Genomic DNA, 17,315 nt, shown 5'->3' with positions numbered 1-17,315 from the left:
TAGCCACATACAAAATACACCTGCCACTGCTACTGACAAATCTGTCCTCGAACATCATGTCAGTTTTATCCCCAAACTCTCAGGAGCACGTGAAATTGGCTGCTTACCACAGTATTGCCTCCCCTCCAATTCCTGCCCTCTGTGGCACGTGTATGTTTCTTGATGTCCACCTCACCGCAACCCTTCCCGTGTCCACTGGACACCGGTGCTCGCACACTGCAGGTAACACGACTGCTTCTGTCACCGAACAAGCACCTCCTCCCCCCACCACTGCTCTGGGGCAGCCGCCATCCCCGCTCTTCTCGATGAACACCCGCACTCACTTGCTTTCCTCACAACCCTCAGGGGACACCGCGAAGAGAACTCCCCGCAGGGCGCACCTCCCGGAGCGAGACTCCCGCTCTCTCTCCGGGCGCGGGTGCCCCGGTGCCGAGGCGACGCTGGGTGGCCCCGCCCGTCCCGCGGTGCCCGGCGCTGCCCGGTGCCCGGCGCTGCCCGGCGCCCGCCGCCAGGGCTGGGCGCGCGTGTCTCCTGTGGAAATCCCGGCGCCTCCAGCTCCGCCCCGCGCGTGTCCGTGGGCTGGGGCCGGGCGGGGGAGCAGCCCCGGCCGCCGCCGCCCCGCCCCGCCATGCCGCAGCCATAGGCAGCCCGCGGCCGCTCCCAGCCCTCGGCCTCCGCGGCCTCCGGGCCGATGGGCAGCCTGCTGAGCGGGGTCAGCTTCAAGGAGCCCACCACGGTGGAGGACTGCGACTCCACCTGGGAGACCGACTCGGAGCCCGAGGCGGCGGAGCCGCGGCGGCAGGAGGGGGTGTGCGCCGCCGCGGGAGGCGGGGAAGAGCCGGCCGAGCCGCCCGCCGCCGACTGCCGGCCCCGGGAGCCCCCGCCGCCCCCGCCGGAGGACGGGGAGCAGGCAGAGCCGGACGCCGCCGCCCCCGAGCAGGTACCGCCAGGGCCGGGCGCGCCCCTGCCCCGCCTGCCCGGGGCCCTGCGGCCGGAACGGGGGGCGGCGGGGCCGGGCGGAGCCGAGCCGAGCTGGGCGGCCCCGGTACCGAGCTCTGGGGCCGGAGAACGAGCGGGGCTGGGCCGGGCCGGGCCGAGCCGAGCCCCGGGCCGGGCAGCCCTGGTCTTCCCCGCCCTGCGGCACTGGCGAGCCCCGGGACCTGCCCATCGCACGGAGCTGCTGGGGATAGATAACCCAGCTGTGCATCTCCAGTAGGGATGCGCCCGTTTTTATCTCCACCGTCATTATTGGGAGAAAATTGAGGCCTTGAAGTCGTTGTCACTCCCGCTGCTGCTGTTTTCCAGGGAAGGTTCTGACTTAAATTAAATGTAGTATGTAACTTGGCCTCTTAATTAAACTGGATACAAATCTGAGTGTTGGATCGTATGTGGCAGTGGATTTGTGACTCCTTGGAGGGCGTGAGGAATTTTTAGAGCAAGTTTCTGTTCTGTAGGGAGCTTTGGAAATGCCGACGCTAAAGAAATAAAGTGTTCCTTTGACAGTAATTTTATGCGACTTAGAACTCAATGCAGGGTGGACCGGCTGGGTCGGTTTTTTGTAGCTTGCTAGATGTATAGCCTTTATATTTGGTTCAGAAATGTGCAAAATTAAATAAGCATAAGCATCTTTCCTTTTCTGCTTGATACCTGATAATACTACTCTAAATAACTGAGTGTCAAAGGGGTGTTGCTTGTTCGAATAAGCTTACTTTGCCTGAAGGTAGATCAAAGCTGGTCTTTCGAAGGGAAGAATGGAAAAAGATGTTTGTTTGTCATTAATGTGGAATTGATAAGCCATGGAACGGGCAATGATAAAGGCAAATGCCCAGTGCAGCCAAAGGGGAATTCCCTTTTTAGGCTTGACTTTAACCTATTGCATGTGTATTGCAAGGAGTGGAATTAATTTTTTTCAGTGACTCTTCATTTCTTCCACAGGGTGCAATAGCAAGTAAGTCTATGTACACATGACAAATAGTATGATTTCCTGTTCAAAACTAGTAGTGTCTCTGCATGTTCAGTTACTTATTTCATCTTGTACTAGCACTTGCTAGGTTACTTTGAAGTCTTGCATTTGGAAATTACAGTCGACCTGTTGATTTAAATCTGATTCAGCCTTGTTGGAAGGATATTTCATAGTCTTCCTTTTGTATTTTGTATTAAATTTTTTAATTTAGGTTTAAAGTGAGGTGTGTTAAGTATTGAGTAGGGAGATTTTCAGTGTTTGACCAAACAGGTGGCAAATACATGCACTTGTGTTTGTTTATATTGCTGAAATCCATCATGAAAAGTAATTATTTTAATATTACACAAATTCACTATGTAGTGTGTTTGTGTATGATGGTTATCTGCTTTCTGACTGTTTCAGAGTGGTGATGGAACTGAGCTGACAGCCAAGCCAAAGAGAAGCTTCTACGCAGCAAGAGATTTATACAAATACAGACACCAGTACCCAGTAAGAATATTTTAGGGGTTTAAATTGCCTCTTTAGTAGAAGGCAGCATATAACCCAAACATTCCTAAACCTTTGTGTTGCCTAATAAATATAAGAAATGGGAATCAAAAAGTTGGTACAGAGGCCCAGCGTATGCTGGTGGGAGAGGAGCAAAACTGTGCAATGTCTTTTCATCCTGAGCATAACCGCAAACACATAAGATGTGTAAGCATGGGAACAGCGGTAGGAGCCCAGGAAAAGGCTTGTGCCTTGAATGTTAAAGAGGGTAGATTATAGATGACTTATTATTTGTCTCTCAAGTTCCTTGAGACTGATGTGAAGGTGCTGCCATGCTTGCTGCTGCCTCAGTAGGAGAAGGTACCAGCCAGAAAGAACTTGCTGATCCTTAATCTCAGTCTTTAAGTGCATGAGTAAAACTCTGTGGTTACTAAAACTCTGAAATTTTTCTGTCCTTAAATTAAGCAAAGAGCACAGTATTGCTTTCTGGATAGTCTTGATAGGTTTTTGTAGGCTAATAATGTCCTATTTCCTTTCTTTTAGCAGAATTTTAAAGATCTTCGATATCAAAATGACTTGTGCAATCTCCGGTTTTACAAAAATAAAATCCCATTTAAACCTGATGGTGAGTAATCTGCAACAATAACGCTGATAGCAAAAGAATGCTCACTAATGATAGTAGCAAGCTGAAACAGTCGTGATAATTGCGGCACTGACAAATTCAAGGTGTACAGTAATATATTATACAACGTGAAGCTCCCATGTTGGAGTAGCACATTCGTAACACGAGTGGGTTATGCTTAAAACAAAGATAGCTTTCACTGTGGGGAGGTGGTGCTTTTCTTAGACGTTTTCAGCATGATGTAGTACAGGGCGTTGTTTGTACCACCATTTTTACGGTGGTGGCACTACCTTTTATTAAACAAAGATAAAGCTGTTCCACTATATCACTCAGACTGTTGCTACTTGAGTAGGAGTGGCAGGGACCTGGGTGTTATCCTTAGAGCTGTGTAAGGGGAAAAGAATGTGTTTTAGTCTTGTGTGAGATTATGGCAATAACAATAATAAAGTCATTTTTCCGTGTCCCTAATTGTTCCCATATTGGAGCGGGAACCTGATATGCAGCATTCTGTACAAACACAGGACAATCTGAAAGATGACAAACCCTGCTCTAGAGAGTTTGCAGTTGATGTGTGAGAGACAAGAGGGTAGGAGGCAGATGGGGAAGCAGGAGGAGGCAATAAAGCAGCCTTGGTTAGTATGATAGACAGGAGACTCGGCGCATGAGAGTTTAGCCATTAGCAAAAAAAGACAAATTGAAGGCCAAAAATAAGCTTTTCAGAGTTATAGAAGAATGATGAACAAGTTACTTTGAAGGTGTTTGCAGAAAGATCCTCTCAGTGTGAGAGCAGCTTGGTAGGAAATAGCAAAGTGCATGTTGGAGTACAGAAGGAGTGAGATGTGTAGGCTGCCTCTGAGGCAGGATCCTGTCAGAAGCAGGATCAGTCTCATAGCAACAAATGGATTCTGATAAGGTAGTAAGGGACAGGTCACAAAGGCTTTGGAAGTGAAGGTGTATAGGTTTTTTTTTTGAAGTTACAGAACAGGGCTTTGCAATGGAAAAATGCCCAGCAGAAAAAAAGAGGCAGTATAAAAAAGATGCGGTCTAGAAACATGATCTTACCAGCAGCATTCAGGGTAGATGTAAGCATGACAAGAAGGCACTTTTTGAGATCAGGAAAAAGGATATTGAGATGCAAAATGTCAGAGTTCTGACAGGAAGCAGGATGGAAAGGAATGTTATATGGCAGGCTGTAAAGATGTACGTATAGGAAGGTTGAAGATGAGAGCTGTTTATAGACAAGATAGTCATAATATCCTCAGCAGGTAAGAAAACAAGTCAGGTTGTGAAAGAAAGGTAAGACCTTTGCTTTAACCAGCTTGAGCTTTATCTAGATACTCATAGGCAGATGCTGTGTTTTTAGCTTGGCTGGAAGAAGAGATAGGTCTGTTAATTGCCAGTAAAGAAGTAACAAATTCAGAAAATAATACACAGAGAACAGATACTGAAAGAAAGAGAAGGACAGTGAGGTCTGTGTGAACCTGAGGACCATGTGGACCTGAAAGTAAAAGCCAGAAAAGGTTGTGGGGGAGGAGTCCTCTAAAGTGCAAAAGGAAGGAGAAATTCAAGAGGATTAGCCAAAAGAAGAGAGAGTCATAAAAGCTACGTGAGGACTTCTGTCCTAAAATTTATAAATAATAATGTTTATTTTAATGTTTTAGGAGAAAAGCACAATTAAGTGTGTCAAAGGTAGCTGATAAACCATGGAGGCTGAATCCTTGGTGCCTGTGAGCTCTGGTTATGTAGAAGTTTGTATTGAGAATGGGAAAGAGTAGCCACCACCTTGACTTGAATCTGTGGATCTGTGAGAGTGTTCAAAGGGAGTCTTAGCTACCATGTGAGGGACTGAAATACTGGGGAATGTTGTTTAAAAAAATACAGTTCTAGTGCAATACTAGATTTGAAGTTTAGTTCCATGGCCTACAGATTTAACGTGTTGCTCTGACTCAGAGCTGACCTGTTTGTCTCTGCGCTGGAATTGAGCAGCAAGTTTTCCAGTAGAATCATAGAATGCTAAAGGGTTGAAAGGGACCTTAAGGATCATCTAGTCCCAATGTCCCCTGCCATGGATAAGGACACCTCCCACTAGACCAGGTTGCTCAAGGCCTTATCCAGCCTGGCTTGAACACTGCCAAGGCTGGGGCATCTACAACCTCCCTGGGCAACCCCTTCCAGTGTCTCACCACCCTCACAGTAAAGAATTTCTTTCTAATATCTAACCTAAATTTCCCCTCTTTCAGTTTACACCTGTTATTCCTTGTCCTATCACTACAGTTCCTGATGAAGAGTCCCTCCTCAGCTTCCCTGTAGACCTCCAGATACTGGAAGGTTGTTATGAGGTCTCCATGCAACCTTCTCTTCTCCAGGCTGAACAGCCCCAACTTTCTCAGCCTGTGTTTGTAGGGGAGGTGCTCCAGTCCTCTTATAAGCTTCATGGCCCTCCTCTGGATTTGCTCCAACAGTTCCATGTCCGTCTTATACTGCAGGCACCAGAACTATTTCAATGCTTGAAATATAGGTTGGATATAGTGTGTTGATGGTGGAAGGTCCTCTTTCCAAGGTTCTTTCCAGTCTTGCTTGCACTGGAAACCCCATGTTCTTAGCAGCCCCTTTGACTGGGTGCTTTCTTGGTTTCTTGAGGAAAAGTATCGAATGAGTTCTCCTTTGTCATTGAGATCCAATTTGAAGTTTTCACTGCGGGGAAGAGACATCTCAAATGTATAATAGGAGAATATCTACGTGAGACTTTGGGCTTTTCAGGCTGCTTCTGTGCTATTTGACTTGGGAAGAGGCCGTGTGCTAAAACTGTTGTTGGTTTCAGAATAGTAACAGAGCAACACAGTGCTCATTCATGGAAAGATATTGTACAGGTTTGGGAACAAGGAGCATCCTGTTAAGTATTTTGTATATTTATGCAGTACCTGGAAAAGTGCCCTGGCCCATGACTGCGTTTCATGAGCATGGTCTCTGATGCTTGGCCACAGCTAATTGAGAAAGATTTCCCAGTCATAATGTTATTTGCAGCTGGAGAGATTCCTGGTATGGGAGATTTTATAAGGAGTTGAGGCTTTGTTCTGCAAATGATAGATGCATGGACAGATAGATAGATAGATGGATGGATAGGTAGATGGATGGATAGGTAGATGGATGGATAGGTAGATGGATGAATAGGTAGATGGATGGATAGGTAGATGGATGGATGGATAGGTAGATGGATGGATAGGTAGATAGATGGATGGATAGGTAGATGGATGGATAGGTAGATAGATGGATGGATAGGTAGATGGATGGATGGATGGACAGGTAGATGGATGGATGGATGGACAGGTAGATGGATGGATGGATGGACAGGTAGATGGATGGATGGAAGGATAGGTAGATGGATGGATGGAAGGACAGGTAGATGGATGGATGGATGGACAGGTAGATGGATGGACAGGTAGATGGATGGACAGGTAGATGGATGGACAGGTAGATGGATGGATAGGTAGATAGAGGCTTTTGTCAAGTAAAAGCAATGATAGGTGGTTCACAAAGCAGTATCTATGGAAGTGATTTGTTAATTACCAGTGCAGTAAAGGAAATAGGACATGAGAACTTTGGGGGAAGTACATTTTACAAAGGTTATTGTCACATACTTCTGCTTGTTAGTAACTCAGTATAAGTCAGTTGGTTTTGTTATATTGACATTTTATAAATAACTTATTTTTTAATCAAGTTTTAGTAACTAAATTAATTTTACATTAAAAGGAATTTATTTATAGCTGTAGTAGGTCTTATTTCACATAGTATTTGAAAGAGAATTAGAGTATGTATTCTATCATTATGTTAACATGGTATGTACTTTATGTAGCTGAGTGCTGTTTTTGATGGCTACCTAACAGTTTTCAAATTATTTTTATGCAGGGGTTTATATTGAAGAAGTCCTAAATAAATGGAAAGGAGACTATGAAAAACTGGAACATAACCACACTTACATACAGTGGTTGGTCTCTTATTACCTATTTCTGTTTTAAAGCATTAATTTGATTAAGTGTTCATATACAGAGCTATAATGTGCCTCTTCTTTTAACAGGCTTTTCCCACTGAGGGAACAAGGTCTGAACTTTTATGCTAAAGAATTAACTACATATGAAATTGAGGTAATACAAATTGAGGTGAATACAAACCGTCACATTAATTTTGGTATATAACTACTTTTTGTTATGTAGAGTTTTCTTACACAATGCAGAAGTACTTGTTTTAGTGCCACTTAGAATTTTGGACGTATTCTTTGTCTATTAGGAATTCAAGAAAACAAAAGAAGCAATTAGAAGATTCCTTTTGGCTTACAAAATGATGTTGGAGTTTTTTGGAATAAAACTAATTGATAAAACTGGAAATGTAGCACGAGCTGCTAACTGGCAAGAAAGATTTCAACATTTAAATGAGTAAGTAATGACATGCACTCCAGTTGCTAGAATTGCCATAGAATCTCTTTACCTTTTGTTTTCTAGAAGAAGATATGTTTTCCAAAGATTGCCAGAAAAAAAGAGAAAAATAGTCAATGCCTTATTTGTGCCTGTATGTGTACGTTCCTCCTTCACCTTTTTTTGTGCTGCTCCCCCATTACCAGTTTGACTGACGTCACTGAATTCCCTGAAAATACTACTTGAGGCGGTGCTGAAGGATATCCCAGCTACAAATTAATTTGTCCTGCCACTGAATGCATTTTCACCCAATTCCAAAGTGCTGCTTCTCAGCTGGAAGAAAATGAGTGGCTTATCTTTGTATTCACATTTCTTTTTGAGAAAGATCAAATTCCCCATACCTGTATGAAAGCTGAATACCAGGATTTTCCTTCCTCCTCCAAACACAAAATACTGTGTATTTAATACTTTTTAATTGCAGTGCTTATGTGGAGAGGTTTAGCCATGCTTTAATTCAAACTTTGGCTCAATGTTCAGCAAGTTGTATCTGTTGCTTTTCATTGGCATTTTGTGGAGCCTAAGTTTGTACTGAATTTTGTCCCATATGGATTAATTGTATCAAAATCTCTTTTCAAATCTCGTGCTCACTTTCCTGATACCTCTCACCTTAGAGTTGCAGCTCGTTTTCTCACAGTATTTTGTTCTCCTGTCATAATGAAAGCTTGTAGGTACAATTGCTGATGGATGATTCTGGTTGAATAATGGGAATAATTTGTTAATAATTTTACTTAAACATTGTATGAGCTAATATGGGTGTGGGCTCAGATTTGAGCCACAGATAAAACAGAGTTTCAGGAAGCCCAAATGTTACTGCATGTTTTTAATCCTGTTCTTACTAATGAGTAGCTACAGTTTTAAGTCAGGAATTGGGACTCTTTACCTAATTTTAGCCATCCAGAATTTAAACTCAGAAGTCTTACTGTTTACCAAGGTGTACTTTATGAGGTAAAGAGCTCTTCCCAAGCACTTCCAGGAGACAATTCATTTTATCTTAGACTTATTCCACTACAACACTGGGACTTACTGTCCAGAGGTGTCTGTTTTTCCCCCAGAATGAGCTGTATCAGAAGTGCAGGTAGCTAGTCTGAACTGGAGACCCAGCTTTTAAATAGCTTGAGTGAAGTGCAATGAATCTTGTTCTGTAGCTACACTATAAATACACTACAAACCCTAAATTTAGTAAAGTTGACTGGGTTTTCTCCTCAGAAAGAGAACAGGATAGAATCATTAAGGTTGGAAAAGACCTCCATTGAGTCCAGCCTTTGACTGAACACTACTATATCAACTAAACCATAGCACTAAGTGCCACATCTACTAGTTTTTTGAACACATCAAGGGATGGTGAGTCCACCACTTCCCTGGGCAGCCCATTCCAATGCTTAACCACTCTTTCAGTGAAGAAGTGTTTCCTAATATCCAGCCTGAACCTGAACCTCCCCTTGGCTGGTGCAACTTAAGGCTGTTTCCTCTTGTCCTATCACTGGTTGCTTGGGAGAAGAGGGCAACACCCCACCTAGCCACAACCTCCTTTCAAGTAGTTGTAGGGAGTGATAACGTCTCCTCTGAGCTGCCTTTCCTCTAGACTAAACAACCCCACTACCTTCAGCTGCTCCTCATAGGACTTATGTTCTAGATCCTTCACCAGCTTTGTTGCCCTTCTCATACAGCCTACAGCAGAAGGAATCAAAATCAGTAAATGGTTGATTTTGTTTCCTCCTAGCTTCTCCCCCAGTGCGTTTTACAAACGCTAATTTTCACTCACAACATCCTGGCAAAGGAGGTGCTAGCAAGCTTCAGCAACTGTGAGAATTTAAAGTACAGGAAGCTTGAAGTACACACCTGGAGCGATAAAAAGGACTGAGGAATTGCAGATCCAGTTCTGTGTTTGTAAAGAGGTTTTTTCCTGATTCAATAGATTTTTTTTTACCCATTTCTTCCAAAGGTCTCAACATAACTACTTGAGAATCACTCGAATTCTGAAAAGTCTTGGCGAACTTGGATATGAGAGTTTCAAATCTCCCTTGGTAAAATTTATTCTGCATGAAGCTCTGGTGGAAGATACCATTCCCAACATAAAGCAAAGTGCTCTAGAATATTTTGTGTATACCATTAGAGACCGAAGAGAAAGAAGGAAACTGCTGAGATTTGCCCAGCAACATTATACACCCTCAGAGCATTTTATCTGGGGGCCTCCAAGAAAACAAAAGTCAGAGGGAAGCAAAACAAATAAAAAGCCAACATCTCCAATTTCTATTCCCAATAGTCATATTTCTAAACATAAGAAACCCAAAGAACCTAAGAATACATCAGCAAGTGGAAGCTCAGCTGGTAAAACAACTGAAGAAAAAAAGGTAGAACTCACAAAAAATGAGGAAGAAAATTATCAGGATGAACAAGAAATGAACTCTGATGCTGTTAGGCAGAACAGTGAAAAGAACAGTGACACTGACACCAGTCAGCTTTCAAAATCAGAAGAAATTCATGATACTTCAGACAGAAAGGAGGATGCTTCTCATTCCAAAAAAGATAATGAAAATCTGAACAATGACTGTGGAAGTCACGCAGGCACTATAGAGAAAGATTTATGTAACACTGAGAATTCTTCAAATAACACATCAGCAGATCTACAAGATAACCTTGATAAGGATACGCATTCAGGGGGGACCACCACAAAAACCAAGGATGAGCTCAAAGCATGAGTCTGAGGTTAAAAATCGTTATGTTTCATATTTAATGAAGCAAATTATTCATTGCTCCTTCATTTTGGTTGGCATTTCCATCTAGTTTAGTATAAAATATTCACAAGACTACACTTGTTGTAAATTCATCAGATTAGACTTCTGTTACATTAATGAATTTTATTTTTTTCAACCTCAGTTTATCAGCAGTAAAGCAGGTGTGGCTCTTTAAAACAATTGTGCATATTGAAAGCTAAGAAGTGCTTTATCTTTTCCAGACAGATTGCATAGAAAAGCTTATCTACTTTTTACCATTAAATTCACCCAGTATTAAAAAAAAAATGAAGTGTAACACTAAAAGCCTTGGAATATCAGAATTTTTAAATTAGTTTTAATATGCTTTAAGTCTTGATTTCTGTTTATGAGATTACTAGAAATTACTTCAAGAGCATAGTTTTTACCCTAGGGTCTATTTTTTTTAGGAAGTGTTTTCATGTTTAATGGCAGTCTTTGCACAGCATCTTTTACCTTAGATTAGCATATTTGTTGGAGACACAATGATGGATATTATGTGTCATGTCTTATACAACTGGGTATCATTGTACATTGAATAAAAGTTTAACTTACAGTGAAACTTTATCCTCAGCTTTTGGTACAGGAGAAGTTGCACTTTAGACTTCTTTTAGTCCCTGTTAAGTTCTCCCTTCTCTTGGCTCATTTTTTACTACTAATCTGGGGGGAGGGATCTCTTTGATCACTCAGATTTGGTCTCATTTTGAAAGCTGTTGATCAGCTGTAATAAAACAACTCCGCCAGCTGGGTTCAGCACCTGGAAAGCCTCTGACAGCTGAAAAGCAAAGCAGTGTCTTCACCACAAAGCACTGCCTAATCCGCAAAGCCATCAGAGAAAATGTCATCAGGCTTGTTAGGTTGGGTCTTACCTTAACTTGGATGTTTCTTGGCCAGTTTTGGGTAAGGTCTGAACAATGCTGAGTCCCCTGTTGCTGATCTGAGAGAGAAAGGCGGTTCTGATGCTTCCTTCCAGCTGCCTGTTTCCTCTTTTTGCTGTCTTGAGTCTTTCACAGTTTAATGTTATTTCAGTCATCAGTGGAAACCTGAAGCAGGCCAGTCTTCTGGTCTGGCTGGAGCCCAGCAATCAGGAATTTCTCAATGAAGATGTTTCTCAACTTTATTTTACTGAAGAACTGTCTGCTTTCTCAGAGTAGCTGCTTCTGATTTCCTGCCATTCAGTCAAACAAGATAGTGCCCAGCAAATTAATTGTGCAGAATACTAATAAAAAAATATTGCAGGTGGAATTTACACTTCCTACGGTTCTAAAATATTCTAATACTTCTGTATGTATTTTCTATTTAAAAGTCTATGTGTTATCCACTGCCTTTAATATATTTCTGATGAAATGTTATGAGGCAAGAGGCTGACTGCAGTTTGAGTGTCAGAGTGCTACGGGACTTTATTCAGGTCTTATAACTCAAAATGGTGAAGTTTTCAGGGGTTTCAGAGCATAGACAAAAAGTTTTGTACTTTTCTGTTTTGCTAATGCCCGTCATGGTGGTGTATCATCCTTTGGTTTCCCTGGGTAGTGTTGGTTCTTGGGATCAAAGAGAGTGGCGGTTAGGGGTCTTGGTACTCATGGACAAAGATTAGGATCTTTCCATCCCAAAGAAGGAGGGAAGAAGGAAAATGTATCTCTCCTTCTGTGCTGACTTGTGAGGAAAAGAACTTACATACATGGGGGTTTTTTCTAAGGTTAACCCAGATCACTCCGGTAGGCATTAAGTCTGAGCAGAAATGCCTCAAAGAATCCTCCTGCAGCCACCACCTCTTTAAAGCTGGAAGGATCCTGAGAAGGCTTTCACAATTCTCTGGGCTTGAACTGGGATCCCCATGTTCATGTTCACCTCTGACCTTCAGAACAGAAGGGGGCAGGAAATAAAACTGTGATAAAACTGGTCTGCGTAGTTAAGGATGCTGCCCCCCCGCGTATGCACAGGGAGGACACTTCATGTTCTGACTGTGACTTTTTCAGTCTTGAGTGCCTAACCATGCAAACTTCACAGCATTGTTTTTACATAGTTATTTCTTGAATGGCATAGGAAAGATTTATACCCTGTGTATAAGGAACATAACTATTACATAAGTAGTTATACAGAGCCTTCAATTTATGGACTTTAGTGTTAATGTTAAACACTTTACAGAAAATTAATAGTGTTCAGAGGAAATAAGGGATGCCAGGGGTGTTATTATATTTATACTGTAATTTGATTGAGCATCAATGACCTCAGTAGATCTTGTATCTACTGAACAGAAAAAAGAGAAATCTTGCTCTGATCTAAAACAAAGTTCTTGAAATGTGCATCCAAAAGATTTCTCTGCAGTGCACTATTCTGTTATTGTGGCACAGCTCTCACCTATGCATGCTTACTGTTCCTAATTAAGTACTTAAAATACTTTTAATCTGGCAGAGATGCCTGCATTAAGGGACCAGTGTATTTGAAAATGTAGTCAAGAACTTTGGTACTTACATCCTTATTAACTCTGCATTTTTTAATTTATTTTTTTAAAATCCACAATTCAGTATGTTTCAGTTTTCATGAAAGAGTAGTGGCATATCAGTTGCCTACAAAGAACCATGGGGACTGTGCAAGTGAGGGATTTTTTGTGTCAGGTGGGCTCCTGCCCTCCTTAATCCTTGTTTTACAGTGTTATCAACTGAATTGCTTCTATGGGACACTTCACCTTTAATTAACAAATTCTGCTCTATGTAAAATGTGATGGTTTACCATTCTTTTCATAGAGGAATTGTTTCTTCTGATTTTGCAAGCATTGAAGGATTCATTGGAGGGCAGTCGTACAGCATAGCATCCTCTTGAGATTTGTGAGGATGAGGTGGGTGCACTGTATGCATTTCTTTACAGAACCATGGCCTTAGCAACCATAGCACCCCATGCTTGAAGTTCTGAGTATTGGTTTTCAGGTTTACATCATAATATGTGTTGAAATGATTGTATTCTTATAAGTGCCAGTACTTAGTTATTTAACGATTACTTCAGGAACTGAGGGTGTGCAAAGAAAGTCGGGTCATTTGCTCGTTGTTAAACTTCTTTTTCTCTTGCTATATGCTTAAGTATTCAGGGATTTCTGTGTCCTTGCTACAGTAATGTGTTTTGGCCCAGTGTTTGCCTAGAATCTGAGCTATTCATTTATTAATTGAACAGAACCTCTCAATAAGTCCATCTGAGTAGCCTCTCGTGCTGTTAAATAGGAGTAGTGTGTATATGCACACACCTGTGAATATGATTTTAAGTATAGTATGCTGAGGGGATATGAATGTGCAACTTGAATAAATATTACTGACTACACAGATGCAATTGAAGGCGATCGTACAAATCACGCAAAAATATAGCACTTTAAGATTAGTTACAGCTCTGTGCCCTACTATCCCCGATGCAACTGTGCCTCAGTACCTGATACTGTGTTGGTGTAGAGACTGAAAGCTTGGGTACATGAGATGTGCAGCACAGACCATTCAGATCAGAAGAGTTACTTGTGTGCACACATCTAGGAGCAGATCTGAGATCTTGGTGTTCGTATTGCTTGCATAAAATCCTGAAGGATGCTAAAAATATTTGCAATAAGCGTTTGAGAGCTGTTCTGTGGCTTGGGTTAGCTCCTCAGTTTCCCGCTCTAAGATTGCAGCACTCTAATGTATTAGGTCTCTGTATAATCATAGTTAATATTTGATATAATCTAGTATAAGCCTCCTTGAATTATTCCAGGATAATTCTAATAATGTGCAGTTTCATATAGCTGTACTATAACCAGAAAGTTTACAGACCTTTAGAAGTTTTGTATATGTTGATGGATGATCCAATAAGGTAAGTCAAGGAACATTTACTGGATTTAAATGGAAAACAGCTTGTTTGTTTTTAAATAAAATTTATGTATATCTGTTTATTAGAGGGGAGGGGTTTTGCACCTGTTTTTTTTCTGACAATTGTGACAGTACTCATCACAAGTTATAGTAAGTTACATATGTTTAAGTGAAAATGTAACTTTTATTACACCATAGTTTTACAGGTAACATATCATAGTGAATTTCCTTGAAAAAAGCTGTATTTATTAATAAGATGCAAGTATGTGAAGTAAGGTTCACCATTAAAAAATTGTGACAGTATCATGCAGATCGATGTTAGGATTGATATTGTCCTAAGAACTACCAGTATGGATCAGAACCAAAGATGTTTCTAGCCTTGTGTGATGCCTCCAGCAGTGGCCCAACAGATCGTGTGAAATAAAGAAAAGATAAGGTGACCCCATTTTTCTCCAGGAATTTTTCTGGTTTTGAAGTCATGGTTTCTTTCAGCCTCTGCAATCCCTTGTGTCTGTGAGTTTTATGTTTTAAAAATATTTTGTGCGGAGAAAGTGATTTCTTGTTTGTCTCAGATCTGTTTATTCAGTAACTGCTACTGCATTTGAACACAGTACTAAAAGTACTGTAAGATGAACAGTAATCCACTTCAAGTAGTTTTTAAATGCTGTGAGATATTCTAATGACAAAATACCTTCTTAAACAGAAAATGTCCCATGTTTCTTCTGTCCTTAGGCAGAAGATGCCTGCTTAAACAGAAATTTGTCCTAAGTTGATGAAAATATTACCTTACTTGTTCCTTCTGAATAAATTTTTACAAATAAATCTTTTTGTATGAAGTACTAAAAGTCATATTCCAACTGCAGAACAGGGTTGGGGTTTTTTTTTCCTATTCAGTGTAAAAGCAAAATCTGTTAAAGGGAAAACCCATTCCTAGCCAGCAACTGACTGAGATGCCTCTGGATTTGGAGACACCAGCATCAATGAGTCTAACATTGTGGTCATGTAGAACATGGAAGTACTGTCTAGGTTTGCTGAGAACCATACTCATTATTCCACATTTTGGTAATTGTTTTGATACGTGTCCCCAGATCTAACTGCAATTGAAGTAACTGCTAAAAAGGTAATTTTGATGGCCATCAAAGTCTGAAAATGAAGGATGGGTCAAAAAGGCCTAAGTATGGACAACCCCCCTCCATTCACATCATGGTCAACAACATATATTCACTATTAACGGATATTTAATGGAGTTCTCCAAGGGGAATGTAAATTGTGTTTCTGTAATATGTCTGTGCTCTGTATTGCCCATGAACTGTTCTTTTCCTGAAAGCTGTGCTCCTTTTTCAGCCTGTGTTCTTAAGTATACTTACTTAAGACCATTGGAGAAAGCAAGAGTTTTTTTTAAAGAATAGGTTTAGTATATGCCATATAGGTTTAATATATGCCATACCTAATGGACTCCTAAAATGTAGTTCAAAAGTTATAGAGATCAATTCAATAGAGACCTCCTGTGGCTTTACACTTGTAATCACCTTTATTTTTGTTTACAAAAGCATTAAGCTGTTTGCTATAAAATAAAAAATTGCGAGAATTGGCAAATTGTTCTGAAAGAATTCTCTTCTTAGAAACTTGGCACCTTTTAATTTTACCATGTTTACAAGTTTAATGGCATATTCATCACCTGAAGTTTATTGTGAAATATACTGAATGTACTTACTACTGTGGCTAACCATGTGAAAATTATTGTTTTGCAGTAAAAAAGGTTATGGCATTTATATTTTTGGGATCTGCTCAAGCATGTTTGCTAATCATTAGTTGCTTTTTTTTCTTCTGTGTTTTAACGTATTCCATGGTTGTTTGCCCTTTATGCGGTTTGGTTTTCACAACAGGTGATTAGGTGTAGTTTTACACTGATAAAATTCGAAAATATTGTAGATTTCATTGTTCAAATGCATTCTAAGAAAGAAGTGCAGTAAAAACAAAAAAAGCCAAAGCCCAACAATTTTTACTTGCAAAATAGAACAGCTATATGTTAGTTTCTATGAATGGTCCTGCTCTCTTCTCTGTATTCCTTTGCAATGTTTAATTACAGAATGCTGTGCATGTTTGGTAGTACCAATACCATATGTATGTGGTAGGAGTGGTAACCAGTTTCTGGATTTGTAATGCACTACAAAGATATATTTTATAATTCTGTAACTGTATGGCAGTGTTATGCCAAAAAAAAAATTGTATAAACATAAGAAGCAATAGTTTATGTTGCTTACTGCTGTATTTTAAATTGTTTGTAAAATGAAATACTTGGATTTCCTTTCAGGTAAATATATTTTTAATAACAGCAGCCAAAAACTCTGAACTAATAAAGCTTTTTCATTTAGCAGCATTGTTTTAGCAACATGTACAAATATTGTGTAGCTCTAATAATGTGTAATTGCTGTTCAGTGCTTGTTTGTATAGTCTTCTGTAAATATATTAACACTTAAAATTAGGGCATTAAAGGCTCTGGTCCTCCTTTTTTTGTCGTCAGTGGCAAAATGACCATGGTTAGCAGAGGAACAAGGGATGGCCCAGAGTGAACTTTACTAAAAGCCCATGGTTTGTTTTTTAATTTAAGAAAATTATATAATATGAAAGCACTCAACATTAAAGGGTAAAATATCCACTGTGATCATGCAGGCATAAGCCCTCTGGAGCAGTGCCAAAAACTGGCTACTGGTGCTTGAACATAGCAGGGAAACATTTGACCTGCTGGTTGTATTTATTCTGTGCTGAAGCCGTAGGATTGAATGGCTTTAGCTCCGGTTTTGTAGTGCATGCTTCTCACACAATGGGACTGTAGACATATGTAGCTCTGTAAAGGGCCTAGCAGGTTTTGAAAGGGTTTCCAATTCTCACATGTTTCTTCTCAAAGTAAGAAGAAACTGGTGCTCCTTACAACAAAGGAGGGCTTCACACATGGTCTAGGTCTCAAATCAAGCTTGGTGTTACCATGGCTCTTCTAATCTACTTCAGTGTTGTCAGGTCACCCAGGGATGGAGTTGAACTGGTAGGCAATAACATGAGGTGTCAGTGTGTTGGTCTCCCCAGAAAATTCAGTTACATGATGGTGGATGGAAATACATGTGTATTTCTCAGGGCATGCATTCGTCTACTTTGCTTTATTTTGGAGGGGTAAAAGCTAAGACATTTTCAGCTGCCAGGGTGATG

The 17,315-nt window shown here is 40.8% G+C and overlaps 1 protein-coding gene across 2 annotated transcripts; it reads left to right on the top strand.

Annotated features, from left to right (window-relative positions):
• The first annotated feature begins 618 nt into the window (after window positions 1–618).
• OGFRL1 (opioid growth factor receptor like 1) lies at window positions 619–16,606 on the top strand. Of its 2 annotated transcripts, none has more exons than XM_027645103.1 (7): window positions 619–940; window positions 2,366–2,452; window positions 2,996–3,074; window positions 6,978–7,056; window positions 7,147–7,213; window positions 7,356–7,501; window positions 9,483–16,606. In XM_027645103.1, exons 1-7 carry the CDS (start codon window positions 692–694, stop codon window positions 10,237–10,239), a joined length of 1,464 nt encoding a protein of 487 aa, XP_027500904.1. In that variant the 5' UTR covers window positions 619–691; the 3' UTR covers window positions 10,240–16,606. The 2 variants fall into 2 exon arrangements, with proteins under 2 accessions (XP_027500904.1, XP_027500903.1); XM_027645102.1 differs by having other exon boundaries at window positions 2,993–3,074.
• Window positions 16,607–17,315: the final 709 nt, after the last annotated feature.

This window comes from Corapipo altera, unplaced genomic scaffold (assembly GCF_003945725.1).
Source record: "Corapipo altera isolate COAL_440 unplaced genomic scaffold, ASM394572v1 2, whole genome shotgun sequence".
NCBI classification, from domain to species: domain Eukaryota; kingdom Metazoa; phylum Chordata; class Aves; order Passeriformes; family Pipridae; genus Corapipo; species Corapipo altera.
The sequence above is the reverse complement of the archived record's forward strand: the minus strand, read 5'-3'. Positions and strand labels throughout refer to the sequence as shown.